The sequence below is a fragment of the Pristis pectinata genome, chromosome 4, assembly GCF_009764475.1.
Source record: "Pristis pectinata isolate sPriPec2 chromosome 4, sPriPec2.1.pri, whole genome shotgun sequence".
Taxonomy (NCBI): Eukaryota; Metazoa; Chordata; class Chondrichthyes; order Rhinopristiformes; family Pristidae; genus Pristis; species Pristis pectinata.
In genome coordinates, this window is record NC_067408.1 from 98,633,055 (window position 1) to 98,649,820 (window position 16,766).

Sequence of the window (16,766 nt, forward strand, 5' to 3'; positions counted from 1 at the left end):
AAGCAGGAGGGTAAATAAGCAGGAATTGACTCCCATGTTTGCAGACTCATTTGCATTCATCCCTTTCATCTTTTACTTAGAGGTTGTTACCTTTCTTCGCTTCTTCCTTTTGGGTGGACTTGCTTTAGGTTGTTCCTCTACTAATACGTCTGTAAAAAAATCTGTTTGCTGTAAAATATAAACATAATGACTACTATCAGTCTCATATTTTCAACAAACACTGCTCCACAAATGAAATCTATTTCAATTTAATAAAATTGGGTTATAATTTATTTTAGAGTATACCTTAGTCTTAACGATTAACACTGTATTGGCAATTAAAAATATTTTGCTTATTGACAATCATAAATTCAATAATTTCCTTTCATATCATACCCATTACAGATTTTCTGGGGCTAAAATTCCTTCTTGTGAATTTTTCTAGTTACATTCTTGAGAATTACCTCAGCCCATTCTACTACGTTTAAATCAGGACATCAACCAGACACAGTGTCTGTTAAATTAATTCAATTGGAAAATTCTGTGCAAAATATCAGTTTGATTTGCAAACTGGATGTGCTGAATTTGGCAACATTTGTGATTAGCCAAGAAAGAACATGTATCTTTCACAATTTCAAGATGCCCCAAAGCTGACTAATTATCAACTTATTCTTAAAATTCTTTTCACATTAACAATGTTGGCTCAAGAGCAGCAAGAGCGGTTAGATGTTAGTCACAATATCATTAAAACTTATAGCCCGTTTCCACAGGGAACTTCATCATGGGCAATAATTCTTCAACTTATTAAATACAAGTCTGTTGCTCTGGATTGTTTACCAAGTCATATGGTAATCCACTTTCAATCTGGAATTCCTGCATTGATTCCAATAATTAATTAAAGATGGCAAGGAAGAGCATGAACGTGTTTAAGCATGAGTCTTGCTTGCTCCTCTAACCAAATTTCTACATCAGGTTTGCTTCAAATGACATTATTCCTTGCCCAAGACTCTGTTCAGTCCTAACCCACCATGTAATTTGTCTTTAACAGTGCAACGCATTTCCTGGGCCTACATTTTTTGGTATATGAAAGGAATTTCTATGTGATTTATTTTTTTATAGATCTATATGCACATTACATTTCTTTATTTGAAGGACTTATGATAACCCAATGTCATCATTCTGTTCAGTATATTCTCTCATCATATTCTTTGGAGGCTAATGATCCTTTGTCTGTTTCTGAGATCAAAACATTCAATCCATCTGTAATCTCAGTACCGTCCATGCTACATACCTTTAACAAACAAGTGGCATTTGGGTACATTACCTAAGGTTATTGAGAGAGTTTACAGCACTCTTGCTTCTCCAACAATAAGTACGAATGTTAACTTTATCTAACCTTGAATGTTATTTTCAATCATAGGAAACAAACCTGGAGTTGAAGATTGGATGGTCATTTGGACATTTTCAGGAAATCTAGTCAGACTGGCACATATACTTAAACTAGAATAGCATTTGATCAAGGGGACGACAGTGGAGAAAATAAATATTTTGATTGCTGACATAGCTTATGTTAAGTAGCTTCCATGCTACTCAGCACTAATTTTCCCTTCTCCATAACTAGACAATAAACACTTACTAAATAAAACATTTTGCTACCAAATAATGCATCACACAAAAGAATCATCAAATTTCTGGCATTACCTTTTTATATTTTTTGACTAGGGCAGGCTGTACAGTCTCATCTCCCTTCTTTCTTTTCCTTGTGATGTTATGCTCTGATGGATTGTTCATCTTTTCAGATGTGTCTAAATGAAATTGAAGGAGGAACTTTAAAACTCACTCACAATTTCCATAAATACTGCTGGGGTTGGAATCCGTTCTTGAATAATGTAGATACAATATGGAGTGTTAATGGCTATGCCATCGTAAAAAGTTTCATACCTCCAGAATCAATAAATGAACAGCACAGGACATTAACTTGATCACTCTACAATTTCCTGTCATCCAGAAGAAAACCCAAGTGCTGCACAGATCCTGCAAGTAAGGTGGCGTTAACAGATGTTGACATAAGTCATGATGTCCACAGTAAGTGAAACTCCTCCATTATTCGCAATAGCACTTTCAAATTCTGGCTTTTGACTCAAGTTTTGCCATAGTACATCTGGCATTAATCCTCTCAATCACATCCTCACCTCTGGATGTCTGAGTCCCTAGTAAAACCATCACTCGCTCTCAACTTTATCATTCTGTTTGGCGGGGTCCCCATTTTTGTTCTGTTAAATCAGAGGACCTTGGATTTGAACACATCTGCCACACAGTTACATTAATTCCCCACTTAGCACTATCTAAACTGATCTCTTCCACTGTTGTAGCAAACTGCTGCCGATCTCCAGTCTCCTTTTCCTCTTCCAAATCTGTGTTGTTCATGCCTGCAAGTCCATGTTTGAATTTATCGACACAATTTCCAATCCTGCTAAAGCAGTGAAATGGTCTTAATCATAACCACTGGTGCTATTCTCTGTGATCACTGTTGTGTACAACCACTTCTTGGTCTTTTCCAACTCATTGGTAGTCTTTGATTTGGTCAACTACACCTTCCTCAGAGCAATAAAGCACAGAAACAGGCCCTGCAACCCACTGTGTCCATGCAAGCCATCAAGTACCCATCAATACAAATGTTGCAAGAGTATCTACCTCCACTACCTGCTCAGGTAGGTGGCTCCAGATTTCCATCACGCTCCAGGTGAAATTTTTTCCCTCAAATCTATTACCCCTTGCCTTAAAGCTATGCCCCTGGTTATAGATATCTCTGTTGAAGAGGAAAGTTTCTCACTCTCTACCCTATCTCTGCCCCTCATAATTTTGAATACCTCAATCCCGTCCCCCATCAACATTCTCAGCTCCAAGGAAAACAAACTCAGTCTATTCAGCGTCTCCTCATGACTAAAATGCTCCACCCCAAGCAACCTGGTGAATCACCAGTGTACTCTCTCTCGTGCAATCACATCCTTGCTATAGTGTAGCAACCAGTACCTCAGCTTTGGCCTAACTAATGCTTTATATAGTTGTGCCATAATTTCCTTGCTATTATATTCAATGCCCCAGCTAATGAAGGCAAGTATTCCAAATGTCTTCTTTACTACTTTGTCTACCTGTGGTGCTGCCTTATGAATCCTTGGACATGTACACTCAGATTCCTCTATTCCTTCGTACTTCCTAGGATCCTACTATTCATTGTGTCTATCCTCATCTAATTAGTCCTCTCAAAATACTCACATTTTTCAAGACTAAATTTCATCTGCCATTGCTTTGTCCATTTCAGGAACTCATCAAAATAATTCTATTGCTGAAGACTATGCTTCTGTCAACAACATCACCAATATTTGTGTCATTTGCAAACTAACCAGGCGTTCTACATTCACACCCAGATTAATAATATGAAATGAACACCAAGGGTCCCAGCAATGCATTCCATTATAAACTTTGGTCAAAGAATTACAATTATAGAAACAATGCTTGACCATCATTCTTTGCCTCATATTACCAGGTTGATTTGGGACCCAATCTGCCAATTTTCGAATTTCTTTCTCTGATGTCCAGCATTTGGATAATGTTCTATCCAGAGCACCTTCAGCCTTGACTTCTGTTTCAGCTTTGTCTGTTACCCCTGAAGTTTCACAAGAATCTATTCCTGGGTCCCTCAAAGCAGGTTATGCCCCTCACTGGCAAATGCCCACTCTCTGTTTTATTTTGAATCCTCCAATAATTTAGTGCTGTCAACTTGCTCATCAGATATACATTCCTGAAAGGACCATAATTTCTTCCAGAAATCATTGGGAAGCCATTTGTCTTGGCTTCTACCTATACAGTGTCTCAGATTGATGCCAATAGTTCATGACCTCCACATTCTACCTGACCCCAAGCTGAACTTCTGACATAATTCATTCCCCAACACAAAGTTTCATTTTTGCCTGAGTGCGTTTCATTGAAGTGTCTTGGAATGTTCTACATAAATAAAATATAATAATGACCAAAATTTATCTTACCCAAATTCTATTCCATATAAATAAATGAGTTTTCCATTATCCATTCTCACTAACAATGTTTATTGCTCAATGAAACAATCATTTGTCTACCAGGTGTTCGCACAGTTTAAAATTAAGGGCAATTATTCCTATTGTGCCTATTATTCCTCCTTAGAAATACATCCTTTTATTTTGAGTGCTTCTCGTATAGCCTTGGCAGAAAAATGAGCACTTATCACAATGGTGAAGATTAACAGCTTTGTGTAAATCTATTCAGCCTGGTGTTCTTACTCTTACTATTCAAAATGCTTTCTGATTAAAATGATTGTTGGTTCCATTTAATAACTGAATGCCTATACTGAGCAAACATGGTGTTGATCTTGGAAAAATATCAGAAGTTAACCAGTCTGTTAAAATGGATCATCTGGCATGGCATGTAAATTACAAAGGGTAATACCTTTAATTTCCATTCCTTAGCACTCCAGTTCTGCTAATTCCTGACTTCCCAATATTAACTGTGTAAAAGCATATATGCAAGAAATAAGCATGGTCAATGACTGCAATATTTCCAGTATTTTCAAATATTGAAGTCATTATATGAAAACATATATTCATGTTGTAACAATTTCAAAATATCAAAAATAATACTAGTACATTGCTAGAGCCAAGTACAATGAACTCAGTTAATAAAACTCAAACTGACTCTATTTTCTTTCAAGATTACCCACACTTTCCTATATTTTCCCATGGGAGTTATTAGTTGTCATTCTGTTTCCTTCAGCTTAGAGAGTAGAATGATCTAACCTACTGTTCTCCTGACAGTCCAACAGGATGTGTACTTGTAGTGGGACAAGTTTACTAAGCTAATTTATTTCCCCTTTCCTTACAATTAAAATATCCAGTTAAAAAAACACTCCATCTGTGATTCCTTTGACTTAGATTGGCTGTAGTCTGAAAATGTATTGAGGGAACACAAAACATACACAGTACACGTTTGAAAGGCTGAAGTATAACATCTGTTTACTGTTGTAAGAGATATTTCTTAGGAATGTGCTAGAGGATTCTTTTGAATGGGACTTACTTTTCATAATACACAATATTTTAGCAATAATACATTTTAAAAATTTGTAACTCACATGGAAAACAACAAAATATACTTAAGTCAATGTCTAAATGTCCATAATTTCCAATGCAGTTTTACTTAATAATATGTGCAGAAATTATTTTTGTAAAGTTAATCTGAGGAGTTTAAATACCCTGGAGAAGTGATCTCATAAAAAATTTAATTGATTATAGCAAATTTTAATTTACTATTACATGGAATTTTCTTTAAAACCTGTGAACAAATTATGTAGATATTATCAAGTCTATTCTGCTATTCAATGACTCATCTGTCACCTAACACCATATACTTTTCAAATCATACAAAAAATTAGTGCTAATTATATGTTAGTGTAATGACTAAAATTATAATTGAAGTTAATGTTAAAAAAGGAAAATTATTAATAGCTGTCATTATCTATCTATTTGCAATCTAAAGTGTGTGGCTGTCCATGTATGACATTTAGATCTCCAGCACCTGTTGTTACTTCTCATTTACATTACTATCCCTCACATGTTTTCTGCTCAAGGGCTCCCAACAAAATATACGATATAGCTGATACCATTGATATCCATGCAGTTTCTTATCAAGGAATTTTAACTTTCAACACACGAGACAAGAATAATTTTGTTAGTTTTATTTGCAGTGGTATTGCAAGATGATCCTTTAAGTGGTTTAATTGAAATGGATGCATTGCACCATGATTGGAGTATTCCAATAATATGATATGTGGGATGAAACCTGTAAATCATGGGGGTAATGAGAAAGTAGTTTTCTCAACAGGTGGCATATTGGTACCAAACTCCCAGTCAATATATCCTTATTATTTTATGTCATGGTCAGGTGACATCTGGCATTGCTTTAATGAGAATAATTTGGAATTTATTGTTTTTACATTTGTTCTCTCACAATGAGTGAGATTAAAACAAGGCAGTAACGTATAACAATTTAATTTTCTCATTCATTTTCCTTACTGCAGAATGCCTTTAGATTTTGTAAACCTGCAGAGCGTCTGGGAAAAGGGAAAAGAAACGGGACCAATGGGATGTTCTACTGAGTGCGAACATGGACTCGATGGGCTGAATGACTGTAATAAGTAAATTCACAACCAGACTGAATGTCCTCCTATAGTCAATGTGGAAACAGTATCAAAAATGGATAGTGCTTTGTGTTTGAATAAATGTAAGTTATATATAACGAAGGGAGAACATTTCTACGAGGAGAATTAACAGTTTACAATATAATATATAAGTTGTCAAAAACCTAGAAATTATGCCAGAAATTCCAAACTGAGCAATACAACCTAATTCCACTAGAATGTAGAACAAAATATCTTTAGGCTTGATACTCAGGGAATGGAAGACTGAACAAAGGATCAAAGTGCATGACAGGAGTCAGTATTGCCAATTTATGAATCCTGTGAGGCCACATAAAAAAAAGGAAACAGCAAACACAATTTATGATTCCTTTCGAGAATTAAGGAGATACTCTCAGCAACTAGATAATATTACTAAAAGCAGCAATGCAACATTTTTAGACAATAAACAAGAATCACAAGCCTGGTGGGTAATATATTATTCCAAGTTAGCTCTCCATTTTCCTTCACAAATCGATTCCATAACTGAACTTAGACCATTGCATAAGAGTAAAGATAAAGGTTGAAATTATCAATAATGAATTTGTGGGATGAAAGGAGGAAGCAAACCACAAACCAACCAGAAGTTTAGAAGTCATGTGACCTAATTTAATCTATTAAATTTGTCAACCTTTGCAAAGATGTACAGCTGTCTAGAATAAAGTAAGTATGAAATTACAAGGCAAGACAGCATGCTATCATTTGAAAGTCACAGGTCAGTTACAATTAAATCTGTTTCAGAGGGATTATTCTTTTATCTCTCAGTGCTCTGTACTCTCATTTTTATCATTCCACCACTGACAGCCATACCTCCCACTTTATGTGGCCCGAGGTCAATTTGGTGTGGTAAATGCAGGAAAGTGGTGCTAGGTAAAAGATCAACCACAATCTTACTGAATGACAGGCCAGACATGATGGGCCAAATGGCCTCTCCGCTTCTATTTCTTGTGTTCCTCATCTCGAGTATGCCAGTGTTAAATCAGAAAGAAAATCATCTCTCTTTTCTGTTACTTATTCATGAATGAGGGCATTAAGTGACAAAACTGGCAGTTGTTGCCCATCCCTTAATATCCTTGAAATGGTGATGGTGTACTGCCTTCTTCAGCTACTGCAGTCTGCGTGGTGAAGGCATTCCCGCAGTGTAATTAGTTTAGGAGCTCTAGGGTTTTGAACCAACCAGCAAGTCAGAATGTGAAGTCACTTGAAGGTGAACATGCAAATATTGGTGTTCCTGTGAGAAGCTGTTGAAAAACTTAGCCAAGTTTTGCACTGTATCTGAAAGACAGGACACAGTCTAGCCACACTGGAGGGAAAGAATACTCAGGTAGGTGGAGCTGTGCCAATCAAAGGGGCTAGTTTGCCCTGGGTGCTGTTGAGCTCCTTGAATGCCAATGGAGTTGTACTCATTTAGACAAACAGAAGGTATTGCTTAACACGACTGACTCATGCCTTGAGGATGGTGGAAAGGCTTTAGGGGATCAGGTATCACTTGTAATGCAAGGGGATAAAGACTTTTATCAACTAAACACATCCAGCTATCTGCAGGAATGAAAGGTATGAATAAAGTATGCAAACCTAAAAGCACAAAATGCCATTATGCACAGATGGTATTCTGTTGATTATGCATTATCTGACCACATCTTTCCTCATGCCTTGGGGATTGCCAAATCTCAGATAACTATCCAGTAATATATCATTCAGGCCAAATTCTATGCAACATCTCCTTTCTTGTCTCTGTAGTTTCTCACTATCTTCAACATTAGCATCAGGCTTTTCATTGAGACTACATGGAATTTGAGTCTAAGAGTGAAATTATCCATGTCAGTGGAGAATACAGTTGGAGCTGCCTCTCCAAATCCTTTGCAGCCACAGTGCTTTTGTTGAATTGGGGATCTTTTCTGATTATGACAAGAAAGTGGGGATACCAGGAGAGCTAGTGAGGATTGTAATTGGGCCTGGGCTATCCCATATATTGGATGAAATATTCTGTCGCTACTTCAGCTCGGATCAAGTGCTTCAGCAGGTAAACGTTCCATATGGAGTGAAAAGAACTGAACCTACTAAAAGACCCTAACACTCCATGGGAATACTCTATTATTTCTGTTCCCGAAGGCCTAACAGTATCTTCCCCAGGATTAAGAGCATCTTAAGAAGTAGAAGTGATGTAACAAAATTACTGAGGATTAGGGAAAAGGCTAATTTAGGAAAAAAGGAATCCCAGGGGATTTAATTCAAATTAGATTTTACTGATAGTACTTTGGAGGCAGGGCTAGAGTTCAATAATTTTACTCCCAACTATTACTCGTACTATTATCCTAACTATAATTTTAATTATCTCCACTTATTTGAACATCTTGATTCAATGTTCTATTGTAAATGTGATTGGAAGTCTTCTCTATTTTTGTTGGGGTCTCAATTTGTGGTATGCAACAGTGATCCTGATGCTGAAACCAGAATTTGGAAAACGTGCACTGTTGAGAGAAAAGATTTGAGGTTTTTTTTAAATTTTCTGGGAAATGACAAGAACAAAGTTATTGCATTATAAAGATTATTGAAAGGTTTGGCTGAGACTTGCTTTGGCTCCATGCTTTCTCTTAGGCAGAGGAAACTGAAATTGGCCTGAGTAATTGTGGTTTCTCTCCAACTTTGTACACTCAGGCTTCAAAACTTGCTCGGAAAAGTGCCATAACAAGTCACACATTGTGGTTAGCTGGTACATTCTTGGTTCTTGGTAACTGTGATGATTTCCAGCACTCTTCAGTTAAAGTACAGGGTGACAAGCTCTCTCTCCATTTTTGATAATGCTTCTGACAATACCGGCAACATTTTGCATGGTATCTCTTTACAATGTTCAATTTGGATTTACTTGATTTAAAATAATTAGCAGACTGTTATTTGCCAAATAAATTTCAGGATAGCTTTTCACCCAGATACGTGTTTTGGAATTGAGGGTGGTGATCTTTTTCATTAAAATTGTACAACTAGTTTTCCTGGAGACACATTCAAATTATTTGTATAACTTTTCCAATTTATCACAGATCAAATGTCTAATAGAACAACAGAAAATGGTTGTGTAGCAGTTAGCGTAACGCTATTACAGCGCCAGCGACCCGGGTTCAATCCCACTGCTGTCTGTAAGGAGTTTGTACATTGTCCCTGTGTCTGCGTGGGTTTTCTCCGGGTGTTTCGGTTTCCTCCCACATTCCAAAGACGTACAGGTTAGGAAGTCGTGGACATGCTATGTTGGTGCCAGAGGTGTGGCGACACTTGCAGACTGCCCCCAGAACATTCTATGCAAAGATGTATTTCACTGTGTGTTTCGATGTACATGTGACTAATAAAGATCTTATATCTTATCATAAAAAGGATTTAATCTATTTTGTATACAAAAGCAGAACTGATCTAATCATTGTAAGCTATTGGTCAATTTGATGTGGTGAGAGCACACATCATATTTGGAGAGCATTCACTGTTACTATTGGAACATCAAGATCAGAGTTACTGTCACAATTTGGGATTTTTGCCTTATTTCACAAATAGAATTTGGAAATGAATCACAGTTGTGATTGTTTTAAATCAAACTGATCTTGTGCTCCTTGAACACATTTAATGCAGTCACTGCACTAAAGAAGAACGTGCACATTAATGAGCCAGATATCAATAGTGTTCCACAAAACTTAGTTCAATACTCTGCAACTTTGTTTCATATTTAAAACAAACATGCATATTTAGGAAAGGGGATGGACATGAACCTTGTCAGCTTTCACCAAGAGAAGGCCTTTGACAATATTACACATGTACATGATGGACATGCTCTTCACAATGGGATTTGGGGAGGGAATCAGGAATTGAATACAGCACTCTACAAAAACATCAGTAGCATTGCCTAAACTAACAGTGAGAAACGGAAAGCTTCCTCATCAAATCTGGAGCCAGGCAAGACTTCCCATTCCACTCTGTGTGCCTTTTGCTGAATCCATCAGGAAGGTCATGGGCATAAGTGGGGTGACAAGGCCAGGCAGTGTGGACACTCAGATCAAAGCCTCCCTACACATGGATGACGTCACCATCGGTCCGCAGATTGATCAGCATCTGCGACCAGTGTGAACTGGCCTCAGGGGCCAGAACCAATCATAGCAGGAGTGAGGCAATGTTATTTATCAACTGGTCTCTACGCCAACTGCTTGCTTTAGTAAAGCCTTCTATCCTTCCACAAATGTCTGTGAAGTGATTTCTTCCATCTTCTTAACTATCTAATTAATATTTTTAAATTGGTTATCAACTCATCAAATAATCACTGAAAGTGCTGGAAATACTCATGAAGCATCTATGAAGAGAGAAACAGAGGGTGATAACCTATCATCAGAAATTCTAATTAACCTGAAATGTTAAATCTCTTCCTCTCACTGAACTGCCCATTAATTCCAGAATTTTCTGTTAATACATCCTCTTCCTTTCTTGTTTCCATGCATTCTGTGCACCCTACCTTTTCCCCACACTACTGTGAACCCGCTCCATCACCACTTTGGCACTTGCTTAGTCTCCAACGCAATCCAGTTCTAATGAGTTTGACATTTAATACCGGTTCCCTCTCTGTCTCCAAAGACTCTGTTTGACCTGCAGAATACTTACAATATTTTCTGGATTTCAATGTGTTTGTTATAGATTATGTTGTAATAATGATAAAAGGGTAGGCATACAAGTTTCCTTTGAGACTAAATCTGTGCCATATTACACATCATGTATGCCTTGGTGTACCACAGATTAACAATTACACTCTAAGGAATTATTAACCAGCAGAATTCAGTTGGAATCCCTATTTGACCTTGGGCTAGCAATTCACACAACTCCAGACAAAAACAGTTAACCCAGAGCAGAGCAATTGCGTGCCCATTTCTGGCAGTGGTGGTGCTGATCAGAAAATTTGTCTCATATTTCCAACACGATTTTCATTCTTTGAAGCACGTTTATTCGAGAGTAAAATTCCACCAAAAGATATCAACAGTGGTACAACACACAAGATTTTCAAGTTCACTGGTCTGAAAGAGAGCAACAATTTTTCACTAACCCCATTTTAAAGATTCAACGGCATTCTTTGCCCTCACAGAGATCTGCGACCTCCTATGACCGCAATCCTGACCACACTTTTTACAAACAATGTACAACAGTAGAGGACAGGAACAGGCCCTTTAGCCTTGATATCTGTGCCGACCATGATGCCAATTTAAACCGCATATCTGCCTGCACGTGATCTATAATTCCTCAATTCCCTGCCTGTTTATGTACCCACCTAAATGCCTCTTAAACATTGCCATTATAGGTGTTTCCACCACCTGCCCTGGCAGCATGTTCCAGACACCTATCACTGAGCAAAAAAAAATGCCAAGTAAATCTCCTTTAAACTTTCCCCCTCTCACCTTAAACCTATGCTCTCTAATATTTGACATTTCCATCCTGGGAAAAAGAATCTATCTACCCTGTCTGTGCCCCCATAATTTTATATACTTCTATCAGGTCACCCCTCAGCCTCTGACACTCCAGAAAAAACAATCCAAGTTTGTCAATCCTCTCTTTATAGCCATTTGCGCCTTCATTACTTTTTCACTAAGTTCAAGGACATGATCACTCTCAGTTTCCCAGACACAGGATCGGTCCAGCTGCTGCCGCTGCTCCTCCCTGCCACATCTGACAGCTGCTGCTCACTAATGCATTAAGGAGCTCACCCAGACTCCATATTTAATGCTCTAATGGGCAGAAGATAAAGAGCAGGCATAGCTATTTGCTTGCATTACAGGCATCACCAAATTGCGGGCATTCATAGCTTGCACTCAGGTCCTTGGAGAGACTATGAATGCCAGACTGTGGCCCAGGCAGATTCCACAGCCCTTGGGCTGGAAACACATGCCTCATGAGGGCTTGTCCAGCTCCTATGACCTCCTTAAAGGACTCGCCTACCCTTTCCCATCATTGCAGTATCTCTTCATTCATTGGCAACACTCCTCAGAAGCTGGAACAATGCTGCTTGCATTGTGGTATAACATTGTAACAACAACAAGAACTTGTAATGCATCAATAGAATGTCAGGCTGAGGTTGGCAATTGACAGTTTCAGTGTAGCATTATACGGGGAAACATAACAACACTGTTCTGTGAACCTTGCATTTGAAGTTCTCTCTCATCAGGCAACTTCTGCAAATGGCATGACAGTGACCCATAGTGCAGTTTTAACATAAAAAAAAGATATTGAATAACCTTTGGCCTTCATCTTTTGTGGGGCCCCTCGGGTTACAGATGACCTGATGCAGAAATCTGACTTAATGCAAATTCTCCCCTACATTTTAAAGCATTTTTCAAGCTAGTAATAATGTTTCATGGTGTTCAATAATGACTGGATACAGTATATATTCCATTGGTTTAATTATGGGTAATGTTAGGGTGATTATTCAATGAAATAAAAGAATTATAGAACGTGTAAGTAGAGTGATATGATCTGGGTAGCTATAGAAAAGTGACTTCTCTGACTTAAGGAGAAATCAGCTTACGGACAGTTCTCAGAAACAGAACCCTTACATAACCTGGGACTGATCTAACACCAGCGGATTTATGTTACGGTGTGTAATCAGTAAGAACGTGAAGAAGTAGGAGAAGAAGTAGGCCATCTAACCATTCAAGCCTGCTCTACTAATCATGAAGATCATGCCTTCTAGTTTCGCACAGAAAACATAGTCATGCAGAATGGAAATAGGACCTTCAACCCACTAAATCCATGCTGATCATCAAGCATCCATTTACACTAATCCAACACTAATTCCCCAGATCCTGCCACTTAAACTACAAACCAGGGGCAATTCACAGCGGCCAATTAAACTATCAACTTGCACATTTTGGGATGTGGGAGGAAACACGTTCCTTTAATTTAAAACTATCTTTAATTTCTTTAATTGCACTGGAGAAAACTTGCGCACTCACAGGGAGAGAATGCAAACTCCACACAGACAGCACCGAAGGTCAGGATTAAACCTGGGTTGCTGGAAATTTGAGGTAGCAGCTCTACCAGCTGTGCCACAATGTCACTCTATACTATTCAATCTCTCCTTGTATTGTAAACCCACCATCCCTACAGCCAGTCCAGTGAATCTTTGCTGCACACTTTCTTTGTCAAGTAGTTTTCTTCTTGTATAAGGTGATCAAAATAATCCAGGTGCAAGCTTACCAAGGCACAATACAATTGCAATAAGTTTTCCTTGTCCCTGTATTCAAATCTTTTCATAATAAAGGCCAATATATTATTTTGACTTCATTACCACTTGCTGACCTTGTACGTTGGCCTTCAGTGACTTGTGCATAACCATGCCCAAATCCCTTTAAACATTAACATTACCCAATTTCTCACCATATAACAAATACTCTGTTTTCTTGTTATGTGCAAAGTGGAGACCTCACACATATTTCCACGTTATATTCCATTTGCCCTTTTCTCGCTCATTCACTCATCTTGTTCATATCCCCTTAAAGCCCCTTTACATTCCCCTCCAAACTCACAATCTGACCCATTTTGGGAAATACTTGGAACTAGACAATTCGTCCCCTGAACCAAATCACTGACATTGATTGCGCATAGTTTGGGCCAAAGCACTGATCCTTGTCACAGTTTGCCACCTAATCCTTTTGTTCCCACTCATGGTTTCTGTCCAATAACCAATTCTCAATCCATGGCAGTACGTTACCCCCAATTCCATGGACTCTACTTTGTTGACCAATTTCCTGTATGGGATCTTATCAAAAGCATTTTAAAGTTCAAATACAGCATATCCTGTGGTTACTCCTTATCTATTCTACTAGTCACACCCTCAAAGAGCCGATTAATCAAGTATTCTTATTCTTATGAAATCTTACTATTCTTTTCAGGCTGTTCTGTTATTTCACAGAACACATTTCAAAGACCCATGTCCCTTTGAAGATCCACATTTCCCAGTCTCTCATCACTTAAAAATTACTCAGTGTTTCTGTTTCTCTTTATCCAATTGGATAACCTCACATTTTTCCTTGACCCTTGAGCTCCATCCTCCATATTGTTGCCCACTCACTTAGTTTCTCTTATCCTCCTGAAGTTTATTTGCATCTTCACCACTTACATTCTGACATAGATTCATAGAATAATACAGCACAGTAAGTGTGAGGTATTGCATTTTGGTAGGACAAATCAAGGGAGGACATACACAGTAAATGGTAGGGCACTGAGGAGTGCAGAGGAACAAAGGGATCTGGGAGTTCAGATACATAATTCCTTGAAAGTAGAGTCACAGGTAGACAGGGTTGTAAAAAAGGCTTTTGACATCCTGGCATTTATAAATCAAAGTATTAAGTATAGGAGTTGGAATGTTTTGGTGAGGTTGTATAAGTCATTGGTGAGACCAAATTTAGAATATTGTGTGCAGTTCTGGTCGCCAAACTACAGGAAGGATGTCAGTAAGATTGAAAGAGTGCAGAGGAGATTTACAAGAATGTTGCTGGGTCTTCGGGAGTTGAGTTATAAGGAATGATTGAGCATGTTAGGACTTTATTCCTTGGAGTGGAGAAGAATGAGGGGAGATATGATAGAGGTTTATAAAATGATGAGGGTCATAGACAGGGTTAATGCAAGTAGGCTCTTTCCACCTAGATTAGGAGAGAGAAGTATGAGAGGACATGGCTTTAGGGTGAAAGGGGAAAGGTTTAGGGGGAACATTAGAGGGAACTTCTTCACTCAAAGAGTGGTGGGAGTGTGGAATAGGCTGCCATCTGATGTGGTAAATAAGAGTAAATTGGATAGATACATGGACGAGAGAGGTCTGGAGGGGTATGGGCTGGGAGCAGGTAAATAGGACTAGCCGAATAATGTTTCGGCACAGACTAGAAGGGCCAAATGGCCTGTTTTCTGTGCTGTAATTTTTCTATGGTTCTATGGAACATTAGGGGGAACTTCTTCACTCACAGAGTGGTGGGAGGGTAGAACGGGCTGCCATCTGATGTAGTAAATGTGGGCTCACTCTTGAGTTTTAAGAATAAATTGGATAGATACATGAACGGGAGAGGTCTGGAGGGTCATGGACTGGGTGCAGGTAAGTGGGACTAGCGGAATAACGTTTTGGCACAGACTAGAAGGGTCAAATGGCCTGTTTTCTGTGCTGTAGTGTTCTATGTTCTATGGTTCTAGTACGGGCCTCTTGGGCCATAATGTGTGCCGACCTATATAAACCTACTCGATGATCAATCTAACCCCTCCCTCCTACACAGCCCATGACCCTCCATTTTTCTTACATCCATGTGCCTATCTAAGAATCTGTTAAATTTCCCTATGGTATCAGCCTCTACCACCACCACCTGCAGTGAGTTCCAGGCACTCAACACTCTCTCTGTAAAATACTTACCTTTGACATCTCCCCTAAAGTGTCCTCCTCTGACCTTAAACTGATATCCTCTGGTATTGGTCATTGCCGCCCTGGGGAAAGGTGCTGGCTGTCCACTCTGTCTATGCCCCTCATAATCATATACACTTCTATCAAGTCGCCTCTCATCCAGTATCGCTCCAAAGAGAAAAGCACTAAACTCGCTCAACCTGTCCTCATGAGACATGTTCTCTAATCCAGGCAGCATCCTGGTAAATCTCCTCTGTACCCTCTCTAAAGCTCCCACATCCTTCTGATAATGAGGCGACCAGAACTGAACACAATACTTGAAGTGTGGTCTAACCAGAGCTTCATAGAGTTGCAACACTACTTTGCAGCTCTTGAACTCAATCCCCCGACTAACGAAGGCCAGAACACCATGTGTCTCCTTATCCATCCTATCAACTTGCGCAGCAACTTTGAGGGATCTATGGACTTGGACCCCAAGATCCCTTTGTTCCTGCACACTGTTCAGAATTCTGCCATTAACCTTGTACACCGCCTTCAAGTTAGTTCTTCCAAAGTGTATCACTTCACACTCTTCCAGATTCTGAACTCCATCTGCCACTTCTCTACCCAACTCTGCATCCTGTCTATATCCCATTGTAACCTACAACAACCTTCTACACTATCCACAACACCTCCAACCTTCAGGTCATCTGCAAGCTTACTAACCCACCCCTCCACTTCCTCATCCAAGTCCTTTATAAAAATCAAAGAGCAGGAGTCCCAGAACAGATCCCTGCGGAACACCACTAGTCACCGACCTCCAGGCAGAATACTCTTCGTCTACTACCACCCTCTGCCTTCTGTCGGCAAGCCAATTCCAAATCCATGCAGCCAAGTCTCCATGGATCCCATGTCTCATGACCTTCTGGATAAGCCTACCATGGGGAACCTTGTCAAACACCTTACTGAAGTCCATGTACACCACATCAACCACTCTACCTTCATCAATTTGTTTTGTCACCTCCTTGAAAAGCTCAATTAGGCTTGTGAGGCATGACCTGCCCCTCACAAAGCCATGCTGACTACCCTTAACAAGACTATGCTTCTCCAAATGCTTGTAAAAATCATCCTTCATTGTACATTCTCCAC

At 39.0% G+C, this 16,766-nt stretch overlaps 1 protein-coding gene across 13 annotated transcripts in view; it reads right to left on the minus strand.

Moving 5' to 3' along the window:
• The window catches only part of cmss1 (cms1 ribosomal small subunit homolog), a 226,718-nt gene that overhangs the window by 17,793 nt on the left and 192,159 nt on the right, over positions 1-16,766 (minus strand). For all 13 annotated transcript variants that reach the window (XM_052015197.1, XM_052015186.1, XM_052015191.1 and 10 more), the window contains 2 exons: positions 1,681-1,784; positions 91-168 (listed from right to left, as the gene is read on the minus strand). In XM_052015197.1, the coding sequence (XP_051871157.1) occupies positions 91-168; positions 1,681-1,770 (168 nt within the window). In that variant the 5' untranslated portion in view covers positions 1,771-1,784. The remainder of the gene's footprint in view (positions 1-90; positions 169-1,680; positions 1,785-16,766) is intronic.